Genomic DNA, 23784 nt, shown 5'->3' with positions numbered 1-23784 from the left:
TTAGGCAAAATATGGTCTCTCCTCTTGTTGTCTGGATTTAACCCAGCCTTGAGCCTACGATGCGATTCGTAAGAGTCTTAAAGGATTTGGTAAACTTTGTCCTGCTGATGTAAGCTTGTCTTTCATTTTTAAGGGGAAGATTTTTGTATGGGCCCCTAAGTGGGAATTCCTGATGTGTCTGCCTGATATTTACAGATTGCTTTGACAAGCTGTATAAAAGTAGTAGCAGGTGAACAGCACTGAAGTCGGGCGTGATTTAAGATGAAAGGCCTTTCTGGTACACCGTAGGGAAAATGCCTCCATCTGAGGCAGCCCTACTACTCACACAAACAAGCAAGCTCGCCTCCTTCTCATCACTGTACAGCATGTACAAGGTGGCAACAAATAGCTTGACTCCATCGCGCTCTACATTCCTGGGTTACTATATTGTTAGACTGACGAAATCTATCTTTGCGCGGTTACGCAACAGATAACTAAAAACAATCTTCGCTGTTCTAACCCAGATATGTGATAGTTATACAATGCAGACAGCAGGTTCTCTCTCTCCTTGAAATCAAAAGGTAAATTTCTATCATCTGGCCCTCGTGACATCACGCATAATTATAAATCCACTACTTTGAGGAAATACAGAGTGCTATGAATTACACTGACCTCTGCCAGCTGCCTGTGTGACTGTGGTCAATTGAATGAGTGATTGTAGCAGCTTAATCCCGGATGATCTCTGGCTCTGAAAGCCACTACAGCAAACGCAGGGAGGACTGCACTTTAGGAACAGTGCCTGACCGCCACGGCAGCTGGAAGATGAAGGGGCAGAGATGGTTAAGCAGATGCATGAATGAGCTGGAAGTTAATCATTGAGCTAGACGTCTGAGATACTGATGCACTTTTTTGTGGCTTTAATAATCCACATTTAACCCACTGCTGAATACGGCAAAAGAGCAGATCCAAGCAAACATTTTCACCAACTTGGAAACATGAATCACAGCTGGTCTGATTGTTTTCCTATCAAATTTAAAATAAAAGGAAAAGATATAGATATCAAATCTAAATAACGGCCTGCAGATATTTCACAGCGTGAGGGAGTTGCTTAATTATTTTCACATTTGATGCGAATTTCATTTTTGTTTCCGATGTTGGCTTTTAAGCTGGGACTTAACAGCCATGCACGGAGGAGATTAGAAGGTGGATTTCTTTGCGCAAACTGTCGAAAAGCTGATGGAGAGAACTAATCCTCTCTATCTGCATCATCATTCTTTAAAACTGCACGCTTTCTGTCTGTCTGTATTTCTCTTTTCAGCAGTTCAATTTCATTTTAGTGCACAAAAGATGACCTGCCCTTTTTTATGTTTAATTTTTTATGAACAGGGCACCAGTAGCCGCTGATTTTTCTTTCCCCTCCAGTGAAAAAGGGTTTCACACATTGTGCTCTGCTTTATGGTTTGTGTGAAAAACTGTCGCAGGAGGTTTGGCTCGCGCATTAACCCAGACCCCGACAATATCACGCTCAGCAGTGGCCTGAAGCCGGTGCCAGGCTTTGAGAGGATGCCACCCTCGCTTTGTTTGAGGGACCGAGGGCTCGATGGCAGCAAGGGTGCTGGTTATGATGACAGCGCCGCTGCAGATCAACTGATCAATTATAGCCACGCAGGTATGAAAAACAAAAAAAAAGTCATTATTAATTTATATCTGAAGAAAAAGGTCAGCGAGCTGAACTCTCACAGCCGCCGCTGATTATAGTCACAGAAGAACAGACACTTCATCCGGGTGCGCTCTTAATCTGAGCAAATGTAAGCTGGTGGTGCTTCGACACAAATCCCCCCACTGTCCTTCCTTTGAGAGATAAAGAGAGAAAGATACTGATTGCTTTTCCTATCCATTTTTACTCAAAGACGCACCTCACATCAGCAGGAGTCATTGTTTGTGACTGGGTGTTGCTGCTGACATGTCGAACTGGCTTTGTTTTATTTTGGAATTAGGCTCCACAAAGGAGAAATCAAGACTTTTTTTAAAATATTTCGCAGGTGCTTTAAGTTCTCCTTTCCAGCAGTTTGATGTCTGACACATCCTCGGGCCGGATGCTTCAAATCTACATGAAACTCCATCAAAATAGCACTGCCTTGTTATTTTGTTTCAAACTTAGAAGCAGCTTTTGTTTAAAGTAGATGTAGCAGGCAAAAAAAAAAAGAAAGAAAAAGTAAGCAAAGCAGAATCGAAGAGCCATTTCATCAGTCGGGGTGCTGGAATCTAGGCAACAATGTTTGCCAGCCGTGGTGGCAGCGGAGGAGGTAAGGGGGGGAAATACTCCGTGGAGGACCTCTATGGCATCAGTAAGAAGCCCAAGGCGTCGACCTCCTCAGGGAGTATTGTGGCCAAGGCTGGGACCCGGAGCAGCAAGAGCTCGGAACAGAAGACTGAGTCAGAGGCCTTGGCCTCTCAGATCCTGGAGGCAGCCCACAGACTGGTGGAGCGACGCCGGCTGGAGCTGTACCTGAGAGAATGTGGCCTCTCCCTGGCTGAGTGCGAGGCTGAGCGCTCTGCAATGCCGTACAGGTATGAGGAGAAGACTTTACAGCATGAAACCATGAGGCAGTTAGAGTTTGTAGTTATGACTTAGTACATTTAATTAGGCCACTAAATAAATAAATAAATAAAAGCAATTATTAATAATAAAGAACTGGAATGTACAGCCTACACAAGGCTGCAGATTTAACTCAGGTCTGGGTTTCGGCTGCTTTTTTAGCGAGTGCAGGACTCACACTGAATGTCTGGATTTTACAGAGATAATAAGAGACCATCCCGAGCACTCAGCCATCCGTGGATGATCCATTTTAATAACATGGTTAATATTTTTCTAACATATTACTAATGCGTTGATGTAATTGAGTGTTTGGAGAGGACTGCAATTGAAAGGCAGTGAGTGGAGACATCATTCACGAGAGATGGGGGAAAAAAAATATTATTTTTTTTTGTTTTTTTTGTTGTTTTTTTCTCACTGGTGACCTAAAAAGAAACATCAGGCGTTTGATGAGATTTCAATGCAGAGGACTGATGAGTGTACGTGGCCGGACTGCAGAAGCATCCGGTTGTTCAGGAACGCTAATGTGAGTTGTACGTGAGCCATTGTCTAATTCCAGCCTTTCCAAAAAACAGCCTGACGGGGTCAGGCATCAGTGGTGCAGAAGTTTGGGGTTAATGATGCATGATTTGACAGCGGGGGACGGGCGGTTGGTTGTTGTACCGCGTGCATCTCTCTGTTTAAAGTGTGGAGGCGAATGAACGGTGGTGTTGGCTACTCTTCAATCAGTTTACCAAAAACCTAGGGAAAAATAGATTTTTGTAAATTGAATGAGACCTGAAAAAAGGAGGGGTGGGGTGCTTGCAGAGAAGAGGAAGATACAGGCCAGGCTGCTGCATATTTCATTATTACTGCTTAAACACCATCATACTAAAATACTGAGTACAGATTCCATTACATTTGTCATTTTATTTGCTATAACACATCCAAAACATGCAAACACAGTCATCTAGTCTCCAGCACAGTTGCCTCTAGGTGGCAGCGTCATCATGGTGTGAAGACAAGTCTGTGACCAATGACTCAAAAGCAGAAAGAGGGACAATAGTGCAGGCCAAGGGGTATCATTTGCAATTTCACATCATTTTTATGCTCAGATCTAGGACTTACTTTATAGCACATTTGTACTGGCAGCGTACATTTTGATAGCTGAAACAAACTAACGGCGTACCAGAGTATGATTCAGTTGATTCGACCACCTCTGGCAGAACCGCTTCCATCACTTGAACTGCCCCACAGAGCCTCCAGTGGAAGTTGTTTCCACAGCCTCTGTGCGCCTTCATTTGCATGAGATCTGGACTCCCTCCTGACAGAAAATGATTACCTGTAATCAAAACAGAAGCCAGCATCTACCTTGACGTTCTTTCTCGTTTTCCCGGTTTAGCTGCAAACATTTGAGCTGCAGAAATGTGAGCTATTTAGATTCTGAAAAACAGACAACGAGGGCCGAATGAAACGAAGCTAATAGGTCAGACAGATTCGAACATGTGTGAATCTTCATGGATTATATCAAAGGAATTCTGTCCTCTTTTCGAGGAGCTGAATTACTTTTGAATAAAAACCGCGAGGAGAAACAAGATGCCTTCAAAGTCACAGGGTCAACGCCATCAGCTTTCTCAGAACGTCATGCGAATTTCATGTTGAGGCACACCTGCAAACACTTCTTAGCGTTCTTTAGTGCTATTTTAGTTCAAGCGTGTCAAAACCAACATGAACACCACCATGGGAGACGAGTTTTCTTGCTTCATCCTGCTTTAAAAAGACATTTACACATTTATTTATTTCTCTATTTACCAGGTTATGTCGAATTGTTCTGTTTTTAAGTGAAAATGGATCCAAAAGGGTGACAGGCAAGTCCAGGTCATTTCATTCTGTAGCATTAAAGGAATATGCTTGCAAGCACTTATCAAAGTGCGGTTTGGCAGATTTTAGGGGATTATAGCTCAGAAAGTCACACTTTGTGATGAGTTTTTACGCTGAGTTGCATGAATAACCTACCTTTTCAAGGACATTCAAATTATAGAAGCTCTTGTATAATCCAGCTTGAGAAGAAAAAAAGCCATCTACTGTATCCCCTTATTTTCTGATAATTTGATTCTATAACCTTATCATTACTAGGAAAATAAGGATGCACCACACATGTGCTCAGTTTTGGTCTTTCTCCACCCAAATACTTCAACATGAGGCTCACAAGTGCTGGTTGTGTCCCGAGGTTTTAGCGCTGTAAGCTTCTGAAGTGGAGAACAGACTGAGTCAGTGTCATTACTGTGTAATACGGCGATGCCAGTGGCCATTATTTGGAGTGAAGGGGAAGGTTAAGCCTACAGGGAGATGAAGATAAAGAAGTCGACATGATTATGCAAAAGTTTGGCTATACAAAAATAATGTGCTTCCTGGAAAATAAGCGCCTTAACAGTGAAGTGGAAGTAATTAAATCTTCTCCTCTTTTGAAGCGCCACCACGGGCAGCATTCGTATTTTCTCTCTGCCTGTACAGCTGGAAACTTCCCCGTCCAAACTTGTGCTGAATGGTTCTTTAGAAAGAGCTGATTGCCAACTCAAAGTCACATTCTGCTGGCAGTGGATGCCCTGCAATCTGCTCTGGGACTGCAGATCTGCTTCAAAACACTAGATGTGAAACCAAATTGACAATGGTGACAAATGTGGGGTATTTTGCACATCGTCCTGCTGTGTGAAGCAGACTTAGCGGGGCGAGCACTAACCACAGAGTAAAGCCTTTTGGATTGACAGTCCTCTCTAAGGATATGGCATCACACTTTAGATGGTAAACAAAGCCTGGAAGGGGCTATTATCATTGCTTGGCCACCAAAATGACACATCCATTTCATTTCATTGTGATGGGCTGCAGGATGATCTGATATGCCCTGCCGTGCTATGCCCGTGATGTGATGTATTGTGACTTAGAAACCATCTATCCTCTGTTTGCTCAGAGGTAGTAATGAGTGTAATTCTGGTGATTGGGTCATTGATGGCAAATCAAGCTATCATTGGGGAGGGCAATGTTTTGCATAGGAAGAATAGGAATAATGGGAGTGGTGGGACGACAGAATTCTGGACCTTATGGAGGGAAAAAAGATGGTTTGGGGAGGGGGTTGAGTAAGTATAGCCTAATGTGTGCCTTTGTGATGAAATGTGTGCGCATCGGTGTGATGAAAAAATGTGGATCACACCCGAAAGAAAGGGAGGGAGAGGGAGTATCTATCCAAACCCCCACACTGCTTGTGTGTCGTGAACGTTTTGAAGCCTGTGGAAAAAAAAGGAGGGGGGGGGGGGGGCGGTCTCCAAATGATGCTGGAGAGCCGAGAGGCGGCACCGAGCGTTTGAAATGTCTGCTGCAGCTGATTTTGGGGCCAGTATGCCGGCATTTTTCCCCCAAATCCGCGCACCCTGAGATCCTGGCGAACAACGGGAGACGTGCACAGTTACCGCTGCTGCCGGTATGTGAACAACTTCTCACACTGAAGCTAAAGATGAACCGGCTCCGTGCTTGCTGATTTTGTTGGGTTTTTTTTCCCCCTTCTTCTTCTTTCTCCATCGCTGTTGCATCAATTGGATGCTGCGTGAAGCCGCTTGGTGATGATGCATTGGTGGGGTTTGAGTGTCTTTACCCCCGATCTGACTTTTCTCCTCGGCGATGTAAATTCGAGCTATTGAGCCCGATCTTTTTTTTTTTTTTTTTTTTTTTTTCCCTTTTGCTCACCCACCTTGCGACAGTAAAATAAAAGGTGGGGGAGAAATATGAGTGATTTCGACGCGAGGTGTGAGGATGCCTGTAGCTGTGGTTGTGTCATTGCTGCGGCACGTTCCGGAGCTCCTCAGCTCAAGACAGTCTCAACAAACCTCAGCTGAAGAGAAAACAGCAAGCTGGCAAGTGCTTTATCACCCTACATAAGCCATACAGAGCCCGTGCATGTTATGTCGGACGAAGCCACTCTCCAGGGAGGGCATCTATTGCACTGAGATTTTATTGGGGTGGGAGGGTGGGGGGGCTTCCCAAGAACTGCCACATCCCCAAATTCGTCTGAGGACTGCTGCGAGCACACAAGCTCCCTGATGATTTTTGGAGGGCAGCCCTGATGCATCGTGTGAGTGTGAAAACTCCGAGAGCCTTTTTGCCAGGTTTGCATCACCAGACAGGAGACTGAGCAGACGGTAACTCTGTGTGTGTCATGTTTAGAGGCTGGACTCTTGCCTGCTCCCTCCAACTCTGAGCCAAAATCTTTGACCTGCCCTGTCTGAGCCCTTTTGTATGAGCATCACGGCGCTGCCACAACAGCACGACGGGAAACGGTGTCGAGCAGCACCAACAGTTTGTAGACATTGCTGTTTGTGTGACTCCTTGTTTAAAAGACAAAAAACAAACCCAACCCTATACTCAGACTCTCAGAATAAGAGACACAGACATCAGCTGCCAGGATGCAGGTGTCTTTTGCATGCACTGAGCACAACCTCAAAAGTCGCAGCGAGGACCGGCTTTGTGGCCTTCGCACCGCTCCACCTCCTGGAGGGAGCAGTGGCGGAGTAGGGGGAGGTGGTGGCGGTGGAGGAGGAGGAAGTGGAGGTGGTGGTGGTGGAGGAGGAAGCGGAGGTGGAAGCAGTGGACAAGGGAGCAATGGCAACTACATGTCTCAAGGTTCTGTCAAGACCAGGGAGGGTTCTGGGTCTCGTCAGACTCCTCAGGGTCACGCCCACATGAAGGAGGCTATTGGGCGCCACACCAATATGAAGTACAGGTGAGTATGAGCCTGACTGGGGGAGACGAGGAGCCGGAGCTTTATTGGTTGGAGAGATGGCTTTTATTTCGCTCTGATCACTGTGGCCTTTTGACCTCCACCAGAGGTGAAAGTCCTCCACCAGAAACAAGGTGTTGGGCCTCTTCTTCACAATGAGGCTCTACCTGCCTTGCCGGGCCTTCATTATTCCTAGTTCTGCCAGTCTCTTTGCTGAGATGTGAGGTGAATTCGAGGTTAGCTTGTCACCAAACATATCACCAGTGAGCAGACTGTGCAGACTGCCTACATATCCATTAGCCAGATGAGAAACACCTCAGTGAGAGCAATGACTTATCTGACATTACAAAAATATGACATTTATTCCTAAAAGCGCTTATGGATATAAATAAAAAAATGCTTACATAAGTCATACTATATAGCCCTAATGCTATCACAATATTTCAGACAGTATGCATATGGGAGCATTAGCCACAGACTTTGCGTTAGCCTCTTTCTCATTTCAGCAGATTAATAATACAAAAAAAGCTTTCCTCCAATAACAGCTTCTCCTGAAACCACACTAGGACGTCCGGCTTTTCTTAGAGGTTTTAAACACATGTACTTTCATAAAATAGCCTTGCAGGAGACCATCGTATGCACAGAAAATCTCTGCTGCACACACACCAGGTCTGAGTCATAAAGTAGGAAGGAAATCCAACCAGATAAACAACAAGACAAGAATGCAATGTATGTTTTTCCTCTTTTAGTTTGTTGGCAAACTTGTGGTTTACCTTTGATGGATTAGAGCTTGAAGCTAAACAAGGACAGCTGTTCATGCACAGCTCATGCATGAAGGAGGCTCGTATTTATACATAAACATAAATTTTTTTAAAAAAGGGGGGGGAAAGCACAAAGCATGCACTTTAACATTAGGCTGCAGACTTCCACAGGCTCACACTGTGTTTCCATCTTTGGGCTGTAAAATTCGAGAACTAGGAGGAGAGTTTTAACGACCTGGTTTCTTGGTAATCAGGTTGATTGAATTGCTGCCATTCTCTTCAGTCAATTTAGTTTCCACTTAATAAGATGCTTAAAAAGGGAATAAGGCACAGGACAAAACTAGGATATTTCCACTCCTATTTTTTCCCTTTAGAATCACACACATACAGGACTTTATGATTGGGCTGGATTTTTCCAGTTGTTCTGTCGTCTCTAGAAAAGTGTCACTAATAGGGAGTGCAGCAGCACAATAAGTCTATACAGCATATGGCCACTTCCAGTTGCCATTGGCAACACCCCAGGCATTGCCTTTAGTTTTTGTCTTATTTTCTAATCAGCCAGCACTGCTGTCGCTTATCAGTCCTTTCCTTAACTGAGTATGCTCAAAGCTCCACCACCTGCACCACAACAGTCTGGTTGTGGCGGCGTCGTGGTGGCCGCACATTCCTCATTTCACACCGTTATTACAATTACACAGAGGTCAGGAAGGAAGCAGGCTTCTGCCTTCACTTTAAACCACCCGTGAACTATATAGATATATAGAAAAGTGGGCCATGGCCACTGTGGTGTCATCCACTGGTTTGTGGAGTCCCGGATTTGACCATGTTTGGATGAATGGCTGGAATACAAAGGTGTGTCCAGAGACTGTGTAACTGCATCGCGCAGAAACAGATATCTGCTAATTATTGCTAGGTAACATAGAAATAGAATAAAAGAATATTACTCTGCAAAAAACACCTGAGCACAGATCTCTTGTTGGTGTCATTAACCACACAGTGAGTCCTGTGACTTGTCAGATGATTGCATTAAAAATGTTCCAGGGGGGCACAAACACACAGAAGAGGTCACGATGGGTGACGAAACATTTCCCAGCTTCTGCTCAATGGTGATAACGTTGAGTATAAATGAACTTATATTATATTATATATTTAGATGGTGAAAATGAGTTAAGGAGACCAATGTGCCAGGCTGTAAACATGCCCTATAATGCTGTTTAAACGCAGTGGGAGATTGAGTCACTCTTGTAGGCAGCCTCAAGTGGCCATTTGAGGAACTGCATTTTTTGGCACTCCAGCGCTGGTTTCTATTTCCAGTTCTGGATGCTGCTGCTTGCGTTGACCACATCTTTGTGGCCCTTCTGTCTCATTAACCCAAGTATTGATCACTCACAGGCAGGTCACAGATGCTCAGAGTCTTTCTTTGCGACTCTCTCTATCTTCTTTCTTTGATCTTGTTTAAGCTCACTGTTTTCTTTTCAAATGCTGCCCTTTTTTACTCCCTCACAGTGCACTGCAGCATTCTGGTTTGTGTGTGTGTTTGTGTCTGTGTGCGTGTGCAATATGCTGGGTGTTCAGTGTGGCCACAGGGTATGCATTCGAGCTGATGGAGAGGTGACTGTAGCGGTCAGTTCTGTCACTCAGCAAAACGTCTATTTTTAAAGTAACTAAACCTTCTGTTTTCAACACCAAACTGTCCAGATGGCCCATTTTAAGGTTCCATTTGGCACAATACACTCAAGTTTGAGAAAACTGAATTAAAAGATATGACAAGATAATGCACATTTCACAGACAACGCCAAAAATGATTCGACTTTCCTCTGGAATCGCATTTTTGTCATGTTTGCACCTAAATATTTCAAAAGAGAATTTATCTAAAAGCATCATTCACAAAGTTGTCTGTGCAAATTAAAATTCACATGAGTTAGAATAAAATATGGTATATCTGAGCATCATGAATTTCTTAAAACATTTTTTTGGTATGAGTTTAAAAAAAAGAAAAGGGAATTTGATTTACATTAATACTGGAGAAGACCATAGATCTATCCACCGCTGTTCCTCACAGATGGCCGCGGGGCACGCTGTGTCTGTGGCGGATGCCTATAAATCTTAATGCATGCTTGAGAGATGGAGAATGTGAATAGGGAAGCCCTACTCAGATAAAACATTCAGCACTGACATGCAGTAAACTGTGAAACAAAGTATTATTGTTAAAGAGCCAAGATGTGAGAAAATCAAAATAAGTTCAGGACAGCTGGAAAGACATGAAGGAGTTTAGGAGCGATTACCCAAGAATGCCGTTCTACTGTATCTAAAAGAACTCAAGTTAAACTTAAAGACATGTGATTGTGAAGAGTGAGAACAAACTATTGATGACACTTGCACGTGATGTTTCACATCACAGCCAGCAGCTTAGACCAAAGACTGGAGACGAGGAGCTGTTGCTGGTTCCATGAAGAGTCTGTGACCTGATGGGAATTGCTGTGGTGTTTTTGCACTTTGGCTTTTGCAAGGATTAATCAAGTAATAGAGACCTTGTTAATCAATGAGCTTTAAGTTCTGTCACCTTAGGTGCACCAGTTGACCTCTATCATCTGCTTTGGTGCAAAGCAACCGCTCTCTGTTAGTGATGTGGCTGTACTCGTGCTACAGATCAAAAATCTTAAGCTCTACAAAAGTTCCCTGATTTCAGATTATTTTGCCAAACTAATGTATTTCCAAGCTGTTTCTACATTTTTAAACATTTAGGACATGCTGCTCCAGTTAAAGCAGACGACAAACAAAAGCCTCAGCTGTACCATAAAGAGAAAAACAAGAAAAAGAAGATGTAGCGTTCATAATAATACCTGATACTGGGTAAGGTCGCATGTTAAACTGGAGAACAAAGCCTTCATGTATTTTCATGAGGATTTGAAGTGTTCTGACATTCAGCCATGCAGAGAGGTGTCGTTGTCTGGAGGAGCGGAAGGTGGAAATCTCAGTAGCGTAGTCGCAGCAGCTGAAGCTTTGGCGTCGAGCGGCCCTGTCGACTTTAAACACGCATCTCATGCTCATTTAGTGCTGCGAGACGGTGACCTACCCTGAGTGTTATTACTCTCGCCGCGTGCCTCTTCTTAGCATTCAGATTCTTATCTCGCCCGCGTTTATGCGCTCTGACGGCACAGCGGCGTCACCGGCTCGCTTTGTTAATTTCACTCCACGCGCCGTTCACACGCGTGCCACCGATGGCAAAGCGAAGTGTAACAAATCCCCAGCAGCGACTAAAATATTCATCGTAACCGGCAGGTGAAGCGATAATGTAGTGATTTTGACCTCACGCTGTTGTCATGATTAACCACGGGAAATAAATGGCCTGTGTGGCAGGGAGGAGAACACGACTGCGGGCTGCAAAAACCTTGACCTTCAGCTCTCCCCTCTGTCGCTCTGGGACATTTATTTATTTATTTATTTATTTATTTATTTATTTATTTATTTTCAGGAGGGGTTCCAGTTGACTGGGCAGATTAGTGACTCACTTTGAGGTCTGGGAAGTTTTAGGCAAAGTAACGCCGGGTGTTCACTTGCTTGATTTCAACCAAAACATAATCCAAACCATGATCTGTTTACTGTCTGCTAAACTGTGGCTGCTTATTTTCATCTGCCACCCACTACTACAGCACGCTGTACGGTGCTTAATGTTATAATTACTGCATATATCGTGCATCTGAACAATATCCAGGCTGTTATTATGTGTGCAGCTGCTTGTTGGGACTTGATTAAGTGTATGCAGCGGGCAACTTAATCCTCTCAAAATGCAAAGTGACCTGCGTGTCAGTGTTGTTTGATGAAGCTCAGAGTTGTCGATAATTGACTGCATTTGGCGGCTTACTCTTAACTGAGAGGCATCGTAATCGCGGCCAGAAAATCCACATCACGTCCTCGGAGTAAGGCTGTCTCATCAAAGTCAAAGACTGGTATTGTCTTCTGGCAGAGCCATCATGGCCGCATGTTGTTATTATGTAAGAGCAGAGGGCAGCCTAATGAACAAGTGTCCGCATGCTCTGGAAAAGACTCAAAAGGCATTTAATTAGATGATATCAATTCCTCTTTCTTCTTTTAAAATCTTACTTTTATTTGAAACTCTTTTCAGTGTTTTAATATATTCATTTATTTAAATAAATCTTGGTAGCATTCATTTGCCTGCCGTGTAATACACTGCAAAATTCATTAAGGCAAAGTAGTTGAGCTGTTTTAAATCACAGGGAAACAGGAACACCAAAGAAAACCGGAGGACGGCGCGATACTCAAAAACATGCTCGCGATTGCATTCAATCACTTTGAATTCACTGCGCTGTCACTCACGGGGGCATGAGATCCGGAAAGCGCCACATCCCTCAAATACTCGTCTTTATCCGTCTGCCAGCGGACATGAAACAGAGGCAGAGTGCAGCGACCTTCTCAGCGAGCGAATTTCATTAACATTTGATTACATGTTGGGGCGAGTGAACATTTTTTTGGGGTTTTTTTTTTTTGTCGCAGGTCACGTGTGTTCCCAAACTTGGAATAAACAGTAATGACAGCGCATTGTGTCAAATTCAGCTTGTGTGAGCTCTTTCCTGCACCACTTCATTACATGCATTTTTAGTTAACGGGAGAGTCAGGACCACTAATAAAGTGTCAGCAGCTGATACGCAGAATTGGAGGAGAGCAGCTGAGATTGTGCGTGTGTGTGTCTTTGTGCCCCTTTTTCTCCATTCGCTCCCTGCACAGCATGTGTATTTTATAATTAGGACAGACCTGATTTCCTAACTGTTTTAATATAGCTGAATTAAAAAAAAAATCACATTTACATGAAGGGTCCATTGTTTAGGCTAATGCTTTTAAAAATAGCTACATCAATAATTAGTACACTCTTAGATGCTGGGGTTTTGATTAGTGCCAGGCCATGTGGCTAATTTGGTTTCATTTGTCATATAAACCCAAAAATGTAGCTCTGTTGGCATGTCTCTGGATTATTGAGAATGACAAGCAAAGTAAAAGTTTGTGGTGGCGTTTTTTTTAGTGCCATAACTTCTGCCCACTCCATTGATTGTATTTAGGCAGGCACAGGTGAGAAAAATCTGTTCTCTGTAATTTGGGTGAAGTGACCCTTTAAAGCCACAAAACAGTGTGTGCAGCATTACTGAAAGAGAACAGACAGTCCACCATCTTCCCACACTCTGTGCTCAGAAAATGTGTGTCTAAGCATACACATAAAACTGACGTGAGTGTTATTAATATCTAGGTCTTCCCTCTGGAGAAGAGCCTGCTCAGCATGTGTGTGGCATTTTATGACAACTGCAGAGGGAAGGGGGAGAAAAAAAGTCCACCATTAGCACCTAACCATCTGTATATAGTGTCTTCCTCCTGTCTCAGGTGAAAACTAACTGTGAATGTCAGCACAGGTTAAAATGCTGACTAAACCGTGACGGAGCACCTGTGTGTCTCCTCTGTCTCTCTCTCTCCAGCGTTAATAATGTATGGACGAGGCAGCCAAGTTGCTACAATCATCTCGTTTGGAGATCATGATTTATGGCAATGGAAAAAATAGAGAAGAAAACACTGGAAGACCTACTTATAAAGGCTATAGAGAAGCATCTGTGTGCCCTGCTCAAGAGTGCATTCATGCATGTCTGCATGTGGAACTGTGCCTGCGTTCCAATGCAATTCCCATCAAGCGTGAATATTCACGTGAAAGCATCGAACCCCTCCCCATAATGACACATGCACAGCATAGATGTTTTCCGTTTATTGCACAGCGTCCCTCACATCCGCCTCAGATGAAATATAGGCCGAGCGTCTGGGTGTACTGCGTGCGGGAGATAGTGGGAAAAGACTGTCAATAGGGAGATAGTGCGAGGAAAGACAGAGCATGTGTTTCTCCAGACTCACTGATAGTAATTTAGCAGACTGCAGCATTGCAGAGAGCGGCGGAGTTGAGCGCAAGGGAGGGGGCGGCCAGTTGTCACACATGGAAACAGTGACATCCTCTATTGCTCAGAAGCACACGCGCACACACAGACATAAAAATGAGATTTTTATGTGGCTCGGCAATTGTGGAATTCGCCCAGTAATGCACACCGGTTTCAAATTTGCTCCCTGTCATGATGCGTTCACAAGCAGCGTTCACCAAACACGAGGCTGTCAGCTTCATGCACTCATCTTTAACAAGCATATCGGATAGAAGAGCATTTAACAGAAGAAGGAGAAGAAAACATTTGCGTAACAGCCGTATACCACTGGATGCTTGACACACTCCACCGAATGCTGACTCATGTTTTGGTGGTATGTGTTTTTTCCTCACACGTAAGCCTTCTGTTTGCCGTCCTGGTCCAATGTGAAAAGGAAAGTATGGACAGAAGGTGTGTGACTAAGCTGGGGAACAGATTTTTATTGTCCTTAATTCACAGCTCAAAGCCATCATGCATAATTCTAATGAGTTTTTCTCAAGTTCCCTAAAAATAATAATAAAAAAGAAGGTAATAAACAAAAATAAAGTTGGGTATAAACCATATCGTTTATTTGCTCCCGGTGTGCAGATACAGAAGCTACCTCAAAAGCAATTTTGAATCAGTTTCAAGCTTTGCTTTAGAAGCTGATTAAAACTGTAGGGAATATTTTTTCCGGATGCTGTTATTGGCCCCACCTTGTCAAATGTTGCTTGACAAAAAATAAATAAAATCCCCTTTATTCTCATCCAAATAAAGGTGAGACAAAAAAGGACTGATTTGATGGATACTACAAAAAAAGAAGAGCCAACAAAAACGAACAAAACAAATGGTAAAATATTCAGGTAGCTCATTTGAAATAACCCAGTCTCTGAAATATGTTTTTCCCATGTGCCTCATTTAAATTTACTCCCAGTGTTCAAAGTGGCTGTCAGCGTGAGAGAACAGACAGAGCTGTCATTGGTTGACGAACCACGAAGAAAAGCCAGCTTACCATACAAGGAATCAGCTACATCCAAACCCCGCAGACACATTTCCCTTTAAATAGCTTTCCTGACCTTCCACCTGTGTGCTTTTTTAACAGTTTAACGTAATGACACAAACAATATGTATTTCACACCCACATGGAGTGCTCACATAAAGACTGATCCCCCCACTACACACACACACATAAAGATCGTGAAACAAATGCTTACATATGCAGGAATCTAAAAATAGCATAAGGTTGGGAATAGAAAATAGACCAGGAAAATAAAAGCGGGACTTGTTCGACTGAGTCTAAATGCTCTGACAGTCTGTCTTTGTGCATTTGGCTGTTTCGCAGTGGACGCAGGCAGACAAGCCGAGAGGGGAGAGGCGCTGGAGATGAAAAGACGGCGAGCAGCGAGGTGCACTGCAGTTCTGCCGGCTCTCCAGCTGGCTCCCCGGCTAATTAGAATGGGGGAGAGCACACAGGAGAGCAAAGCATGAAGCCCACATCATTTTCAGCTGTACATGCTCTTGTGGTCAGAAATGCAGCTCTCTGCTTCTCCCCCGCCTGCCCTTCAAAATTCAGCTGTCTGAATAATCAGATGTGGCATGTCAGTTAATGGACTCCTCTTTAGCTCACAGAGCATTTTTGAGCCATTTATGGTGCAGACCAAAGAAGCTTTTGCCAGGACTCTCTAACTGCGCTGAGCTCCGTCCCCTCCAGGTGTTTCACTGGCCCACTGTAATACACTGAACTGCTAACATACGAGGGATGAAAGGTCAATTGTTCAGAAATAATTAGACAGAGGAAGTCATTTTACCAGAGGCGAGAAAGACTTTCACTCAGCAGCTGCAGTGGAGGAGTGAAGTGTCGGAGACTACGATAGAAATAAATTACATCTGTGTCCGGTTTTTAATTTTGTGTCGTACTTATGTTTTACATGTGACACCAGGTTTGTGTTACATGCTGCTACAGAATAATCAGGATCTCATCAACAACATCGCCATATTAAGGCGACGTTTAGCTTTCAAATCCTGATGTGTCCAGTAAAGCAGTGAGCCAGCTCCCTCATAGACGTGAATAAATAGTTTATAACGCTGTAATGTAGTTGTGAGTGGATGTGATTATTAATAAACCGAAACTACTTCAGATGGCTCGGAGGCTTGGGTAGAAACAAATAAGACAAAATGTGTGTTAAATACAGTGTAACATTGCAGCTGCCATCTTTTTTAAACTCCACTTAGGTATCTCTTAGTCTCATCACTGCTTAACCACAGTGTCTCCCTACTGAGGATTGCTCATCACTCACATGCGTACATCTTACTGACTGTGTTTGAAGATTGTATGTCCAGATATATTCCAACTGCCCACACATTTTGTGTGTGTGTGCGCTTTACAGGCATTTCTCATCTAACCTCCTGATTTTTCCCCTTTCTATAGGAACCTGGGAAAATCGGGCCTACGTGTTTCCTGTCTCGGGTTAGGTAAGTTGGGATGAAGGCAGGGAAATATTCAGCTCAGCTTCAAACTCTTAAATAAAATCCGTCTGTCTGTCTCTCCCTCTCTCTCCTTGTTCAGGCACCTGGGTGACATTTGGATCGCAGATCTCTGATGAAGTGAGCATTCTCTCTCTGTGTTTGTATGAGAAATCGATTCCCGCACACCTTCACTCGTTTGGTTTTTGTGTAACACCGTTCGGCGCACTGTAAACAAATCTCAGTGTTCACGATCGCAGGAATATGTGTGACAGGCCTTAAGACTGCTGTAGCTTGGCGAGATATTGTCTGTATTATCCTCCCTGAGTAGTGCCCTTCATGAACGACCTCTGGGTAATTGGAATTTATCCGCCGTCTGCTTCTCTCAGTCTCAGTTTTTGTGTTCTCTCAGATGGCGGAGAACCTGATGACCGTAGCTTATGAGAACGGAGTGAACCTGTTTGACACAGCGGAGGTGTACGCCTCTGGAAGGTCAGACTTCACTTTCCTCTCCTGAGCCTCAATTAAACTTTTTTTTTTTAAATCGTCTGATTTCTCTCACAGCAAATACAAAAATTTAAACCTGTTTTTATGTGACGTCGTCTTTTATTGTCTGCCGTTTTCCATTCTTCTTCTCTACATTAATCTGGTTTTCTTTGGTCTGCGTGTCTTTATCATTTATTTATCTCGTTAAACGTTACATACAAATAAAGTTTATTAGCCTCAGCCCGTCACAACCAATGATGTGTTTCTCCACAGGGCGGAAATTACTCTAGGGAACATCATCAAGAAGAAAGGTTGGAGGTGAGATTACTCATTCTTCCTAACTGACTCACAGGCATGCAAACCTTTTTAACTCGACCAGATCACAGATTTACTTTAAATAATCCCTAATAAACCCTTCCTGAGATGAAATGCATTACTACATGTTTTTATTACTTTTGATAGCGGCACACCATTAAATTCTCTCAAGGGAAAGCCATGCTTGGGGAAAAAATGTAGAGCTTTATCCTCAGAGAGACTAAAAAGGATAAAAATGTTAAATTCCCTGATCAGAGATGGTGGCTGACTCACCCAGCTGCCTAAGAGACACATATTGGTAATAAAATGTTTTAATTTTAACACCAGAAAGAGAGAAAGACTGTCCGTACTATTAGATTTAGGATGAGCTGATTCCCTTAACTTAAATGTTATGCTGCAATCAAAATACTCACGACTCCTGTCCTTGCCAGACGTTCAAGTTTTGTCATTACGACAAAAATCTACTGGGGAGGCCAGTAAGTATAAGACTAAAACACTAGACTCTTCACATTTCTTCAACCCAGCCTCTTCATCATTTTAACTGAGGATCAATGATTTGTATTTTCACAACTTCACAGGGCAGAGACAGAGAGAGGACTCTCCAGAAAGCACATTATTGAAGGTACAGTCTACTCATGTATTTGCAAAGTGTAAACCAAATAAGGGGTTATTCTGGTCCAGTTGAAAGCAATTTAAATAAATTTCAGTTCAGTTATATTTATAGAAAATTCAACAGATCACACATCAGTTGCCTTGGGGCATTTTATTTTGAAAGTTAAATACCCTACAATAATACGGAGAAGACGAACAGAGCAAGTGCTTTGGCGACAGTGGGAAGGAAAAACTACCATTTAACAGGAAGAAACTTTCAGCAGAAACAGACTCAGGGAGGGACAGCCATCTGCCACAACTGGTTGGCGGTGAGAGGAGAAGACATTGGATAAATATTTTTCTGCAGCTTGACTTTAAACTGACAATTTAAAATAGAAAATGGGTCATTTGGAGCTGGACCACAACATCACCATAGATACTGTGGGGATCTCTCACTCAATGACTCCGTGTTACACGTCACAGTAAGCACAACTTCATTTTTAACTGTGATGTCAGTGGACACTATTGGGATATGAGGTGCATTCACTTTGAAGCTATAGTACAGATGTTGATGGGTAGGATGTTTCAGAGGCCTGTCATCAGATTTGTTGGGTCAAAGAAAATACAGAGGTCAGGTGAAGGTACATGTCTTGATTGCTGTTTTCCAGCCATTTCATCGGTTCCAAAAATAATCCTAAAAAAGCTAAAGGATATGGTGGTGGTCTTTGTTCCTTTTGTAAGCAGCACGGCCGCAGGATGACCATTTACCTTGGACTTGAATGACTTTTTTATGTCATTGTCATGAAGCTTTTGATTTGGGGCCGTTGCATAATGAGTGAACTACGTGCAGCTCTTAAGGCTTGCACCGCGTGCAGGGTCAACGCTCAGATTTCGACTCTATGCACTATTTTTCACTTTGCTCAGGAAAAAAAAGTCCAACTGCTGACTTACCCAAGGTTAGACGCTTGCCCAGAACATTTGAGAAGCAGAAAATCGAACATAAAACAGAATCACTCATTTTACCCTCCACCAGCACACTGTACTGAGGATAATCATTAATATCTTGGGAGGAGCTGAATGCTGTTTTGATGCCATGTAAACTTAAAATGTAAAAAATAAATCACTTTAGTGATCTGGCCTAAGATTAGGCACCAGCATGAAGTTTGTATTTATAGATCTACTGGATGAAACTCCATGAAATTCCAAACACACACTCATGTCTCAATCAGGAAAAAATGTAATAACTTTGGTCCTTCCCTTACGCTTCATTGAGCATGATTACCAGATCAATATAATGCAGCCTGATACTTTGGTTTATTGCCAAATAACTGCAAAGCTATTGACACTGTAATTAGACTCTCTGTTGTGTAGCAGTGGCTCAAAACATCACTGTGCCTTAAAGTTATGACCCTTAGTCCAATAATTGACTCGTGTTTCTCACAGGTTTACGAGGATCCCTATCAAGACTCCAGCTAGATTATGTGGACATCGTTTTTGCCAACAGAAATGATGTCAACAGTCCGATGGAAGGTCAGTTTGAACCGCTTACTACTGTTGTAGCACAAATATGGAGGGTTTTTGTATGGTAGTATGTTTTATTTGTGGAAATAAGCTTTAATCAGATGCGTTAGAGTTGTCAAATGAATGTAATTTAAGTGAGATGTCGTGTGCTGTGATTTGCAGAGATTGTACGGGCCATGACGTTTGTAATAAACCAGGGTATGGCTATGTACTGGGGAACCTCGCGCTGGAGCGCAATGGAAATCATGGTGCTGAGCTCTCACTCTTAAAGTCTTACTCTTCACAAATTCACGAGTGTCAGCTTTTTTCCAGATAACGCTGATCACTTACCATTGCATTGTGTTTCCATTTCTGCGGCACCAGGAGGCATACTCAGTGGCACGCCAGTTCAACCTGATACCACCTGTGTGCGAGCAGGCAGAGTATCACTATTTCCAGAGGGACAAAGTGGAAGTGCAGCTTCCTGAACTCTACCACAAGATCGGTCAGGCATCCAAAAACCCCACAGCAACATTTATCTCTTCTTTTTAATTAAGTTTCATTAGTTTCATTCACACTTTCCTCGCTCTGTCAGGTGTTGGAGCGATGACCTGGTCTCCGCTCGCTTGTGGTTTAATCACAGGCAAGTACAGTGATGGTGTACCGGAGTGCTCCAGAGCAGCAATGAAGGTCAGTTTGATCTTCCACTTCTTCTGGCTCCACATCAGCCTCACTATAGTTCTTGATTTTATCGGCATACAGTGTGAATCAGTGCTTTTCTCCATGTTGGTCCTGATGAAGGGGTACCAGTGGCTGAAGGAGCGAGTGAACAGTGAGGAGGGTCGGAGGCAGCTGGCTAAAATCAAGGAGCTCCATCTACTGGCAGACAGACTGGGCTGCACTGCTGCACAGTTAGCCATCGGTATGATCCGAGCAAACGGCCTTAATTTTTTAGTGCAGACATACAGAGATGCAGCTTTGCTTGTTTTCGCATCATGTGACTGCAGATTAAGACTGAATTGATTCGTATTTGCATGATTTTCACTCCTTAAATGACTGATTCATTATGTTTAATCTTACTGTACACACGCAGGTAGGAAGTGCTGTAACGGTTCTGGGAGAAGTGTTGAAAATCTATGTCTCCTGCATGAAAATAACATTACATAATCTGTGATCTTGTTAATTAAGTGCTTTGTATATGTATGGTCTGCATTAAGGCTTTCAAATGGAATCCAACCACTGGTTAAATCTGTTAACATTTTTTTTAAAAGAAGTCTAAAAAATCAGCTACTTTACTTCGGTTACAAACTGATATTCCTCCAGCAATAAAGTTGTCCTGGTTTGCTCTTTTTACAGCCTGGTGTCTGCGCAGTGAGGGAGTCAGCTCAGTACTTCTGGGTGTTTCTAATACAGACCAGCTTCTTGAGAATCTGGGTGCCCTCCGGGTAAATATGTGCTGTATTCAAATATGCTTTTATGTTTTGTGCGCAATAAAAAGAACCACCCAAAAAAACAGCAGATGACACTTTAAGCTGATGCCACCCTCCCCTTCTTTCAGATTTTATCTCAAATGACCCCTCAAACCGTTACTGAGATGGACGCCCTGCTGGGAAACAAGCCACACTCGAAGAAAGAGTCACGCGCTTGATGATTCAAATCTCAGCGACGGACGATGTTCCGAGAAGATGAAGAAGACTTTGATATTGGGGAAACATCGCTTTTTGCTCTGCTGTATACTCAACAACTTGCATGTCCTCGGCAACATTTATGCTTCCAGTATGTGCGCATATCCATTCTGCGCAGTACATTATATCATGTAGAAGAAGAAAAAAGGAAAAAAGAAAAAGAGAACTCTCTCAATTGTGGAAGAAAAAAAACATAATCGATCATATATTGCTCACTGTTGATTGTTCAGAAACTAATTATTTCAACATAGAGGAAGGCTAAAGCTGGTCAATCAAATGTCAATCCTAAAATGAGGAAAGAAAGAAAAAAAAAAAGGCCACCTCTGCCCTAACATGCAACTTTACTGCGTGAACGGTGCTTTCATTAGACGTGTGAGTCTCCTCCCCTCACAGCTGCCTGTTATTCTGTGTGATGTTTAGTACCCAGCAGCCAGAGAGCTAAAGGTTAGTCCTTATGTGTCTAACCGAACATTTCCCGTAGTGTGCATGTGACTGCTCTGCCACACTCACCGCTTTATAGGGTTGGGAACAATGAATTACTTGTGAAGTAATAAAAAAAAAAAAAAACCCACAGCAAATAAGCCACTCTGGTATTACTTTTTTTTTTTTAAATCACATGATTTAAAAGGAAAAATTGGCAAATGAATTTCAAACATGAAGGTTACAGAGTTAGAACTGAGTCTGGCAGAAATGTTGAAATAATAATAATAACTTATGTGTGCTGTTACGTTGTCAAATTGGCAATCAGAAATCAAAAGCCAGTGACATTTTGCAAAGTGACTTTTCCCAACCCTGCTGCTTTCTCAGCGGTCCGTTTGCCTCCTCTGTGCGCATGTCCCTTTAAGACAGAATAGCCCTAACAGGGTGTAAATGTGGCATGGCTTCTTTCTTTTTTTTTACGGCTTATGTAGATTTGCAGTGCCCTTGTAAGCCATTTATTTATTTATTTTTTAAACTCTAAGCGGTCAGATAGTTTTATCCGACATAACCGTCCTGCTGGGCACGCTCGCCTTAAAGGCTCTCAGCAGTCTGCAGACACGGCTTGTGTGTTCATGTTGCATATAATCTTTGCATCGTCCTAAACTATGTCAAAAGATGCTGACATCACTTTCTAGCGGTGCCGAGTTGCTGATCTCGAGCCGCAGGTCTGAGATGGCTGGACTGGGCGGAAAGGTTGCTGGGTGTCTGACACAAAGATTGGGACATATTGTGGTGAACGTTACGTTTTCAAAAAGATGGGAAATAAAAACAATAAGTCTGAGTTTATGAAATGTGATACGAGTCTTACCACAGACCACTTAGGGTAAGATTTCGATTAATGTTAACTTTTCTTTTTGTTTGTGGAAGCCTGAAAACACAGCTTCTCTGCTCATTTCTCTCTCTGCATCGCTCCAAATTCGTTCCCATTCTCAAACACACGCACGACAGATTTTATACTGTGCACTTTGTCTTTTTCCCTTTAGTTTTGTAATGACTTCAACACTTTGTAATGTGAAAGGGGGGTGTCTTTTGTTTTGTTTTTCTCCTTTTTTGTGTGATTTGCCATGAAAACTAATCTCCGAGGTGGAGTTTTTGATACACCGGAGTTGTTTCAGCAGACACGAGGTTGCAATATATTGTAAATAGGCTCATGTGTTTTGACGGTGACGTAACAAGAGAGAGTTCAAGTCTGTGGTTCATGAAGGTTTTCTTAAAGGAGCCGCTGAAACGTGGCTCTCCGTGAGTCTGTCATGATGTACAGTTCGACTGAGCGTAGCTTCCTGTGTACATAGGTCCTTCAATCAAACCCTGAAAATGTAACTTTGCCTGCCTAACTTATATTTTACTGTCTTGCAACAAAGAGAAACCAAAACACAAACAAAAAATAATAATAATAAGAGAAGAGACAACTGATTCTGAATGTATCATGTCTGTTGCTCAAACCTACTTAAGGGACAAAGCACATACCCTGTTCCATGAAGTCCAGTGGTTTTTGAACCTGCAAACGTGCAAACATTTACATTGGGATTAGCCAACTCAAGCTTCTTGCACCCCCTTCTTTCAGCTGTTAATACAAAGTCAGATGAGATTTTTGTACTTCCAAAACCCGGAGTAGTCTAATCACAGGTGTGACGCTAAACCCCCAACTGCTAGCTACTCTTCCACGTTCATTTTTGGACCACCTTTTATTTGTGTACATGTGCGATGCAATTTTACGAGTTGCATATGAGGCGGCATATGGGCCGCGAGCACTAGGATTAGTCACAACCTTCATTCTCGCATATCATGTGCTCCCTTGATGGGTTTTAGCTTCCTTATGTACACTTTGATGATCAACACAATGTTGATGGACATACTTAGATGACTAAGACACTTAAACCTGTAATTGCTTCAGATTTTTGTTTTATTTTGTTCGACATTTTTATGCAGATAGAAAATAAAGCAGCTTTCAGCTACAGATTTTTATTTTATTTGTGGTTAAGCAGTGACTGGCAGAGGAATGTTCTTAACTAAAGTCAACAGAAGCCAGCAGATAACACTGAGTGCATAATGCATACCTGCAAAGCTCGTTTGTTCCTTCCATTTGAGGTTAGCCTGCACCTTTGTGTTGCTGCTGATATAACAGAGCCTCTTTGTGTTGCACCAAAACAGCACGAGTTGACCGAGCGTGGCGACGGGTACTGACCGTGGAAATAGTGATTTTTTGTGTGTGAAAAGGCTCAGGGAGATGTGTTGT

General features: G+C 42.9%; 1 protein-coding gene across 1 annotated transcript; it reads left to right on the top strand.

The window, feature by feature from the left end:
- The first annotated feature begins 6608 nt into the window (after nt 1-6608).
- Nucleotides 6609-23360, top strand: LOC146660527 (voltage-gated potassium channel subunit beta-2). Its single transcript, XM_085419582.1, has 14 exons — nt 6609-7325; nt 16457-16500; nt 16595-16632; nt 16904-16983; nt 17251-17295; nt 17724-17768; nt 17871-17914; nt 19327-19413; nt 19567-19652; nt 19768-19888; nt 19979-20073; nt 20185-20305; nt 20740-20828; nt 20942-23360. Exons 1-14 carry the CDS (start codon nt 7009-7011, stop codon nt 21029-21031), a joined length of 1302 nt encoding a protein of 433 aa, XP_085275708.1. The 5' UTR covers nt 6609-7008; the 3' UTR covers nt 21032-23360.
- Nucleotides 23361-23784: the final 424 nt, after the last annotated feature.

Source organism: Rhamphochromis longiceps, linkage group LG10 (assembly GCF_057381845.1).
Source record: "Rhamphochromis longiceps isolate RC_006_pf linkage group LG10, R_longiceps_female_GT1.1, whole genome shotgun sequence".
NCBI lineage: Eukaryota > Metazoa > Chordata > Actinopteri > Cichliformes > Cichlidae > Rhamphochromis > Rhamphochromis longiceps.
Note: the sequence above shows the minus strand (reverse complement) of the source record. Positions and strands in the feature narration are given on the sequence as shown.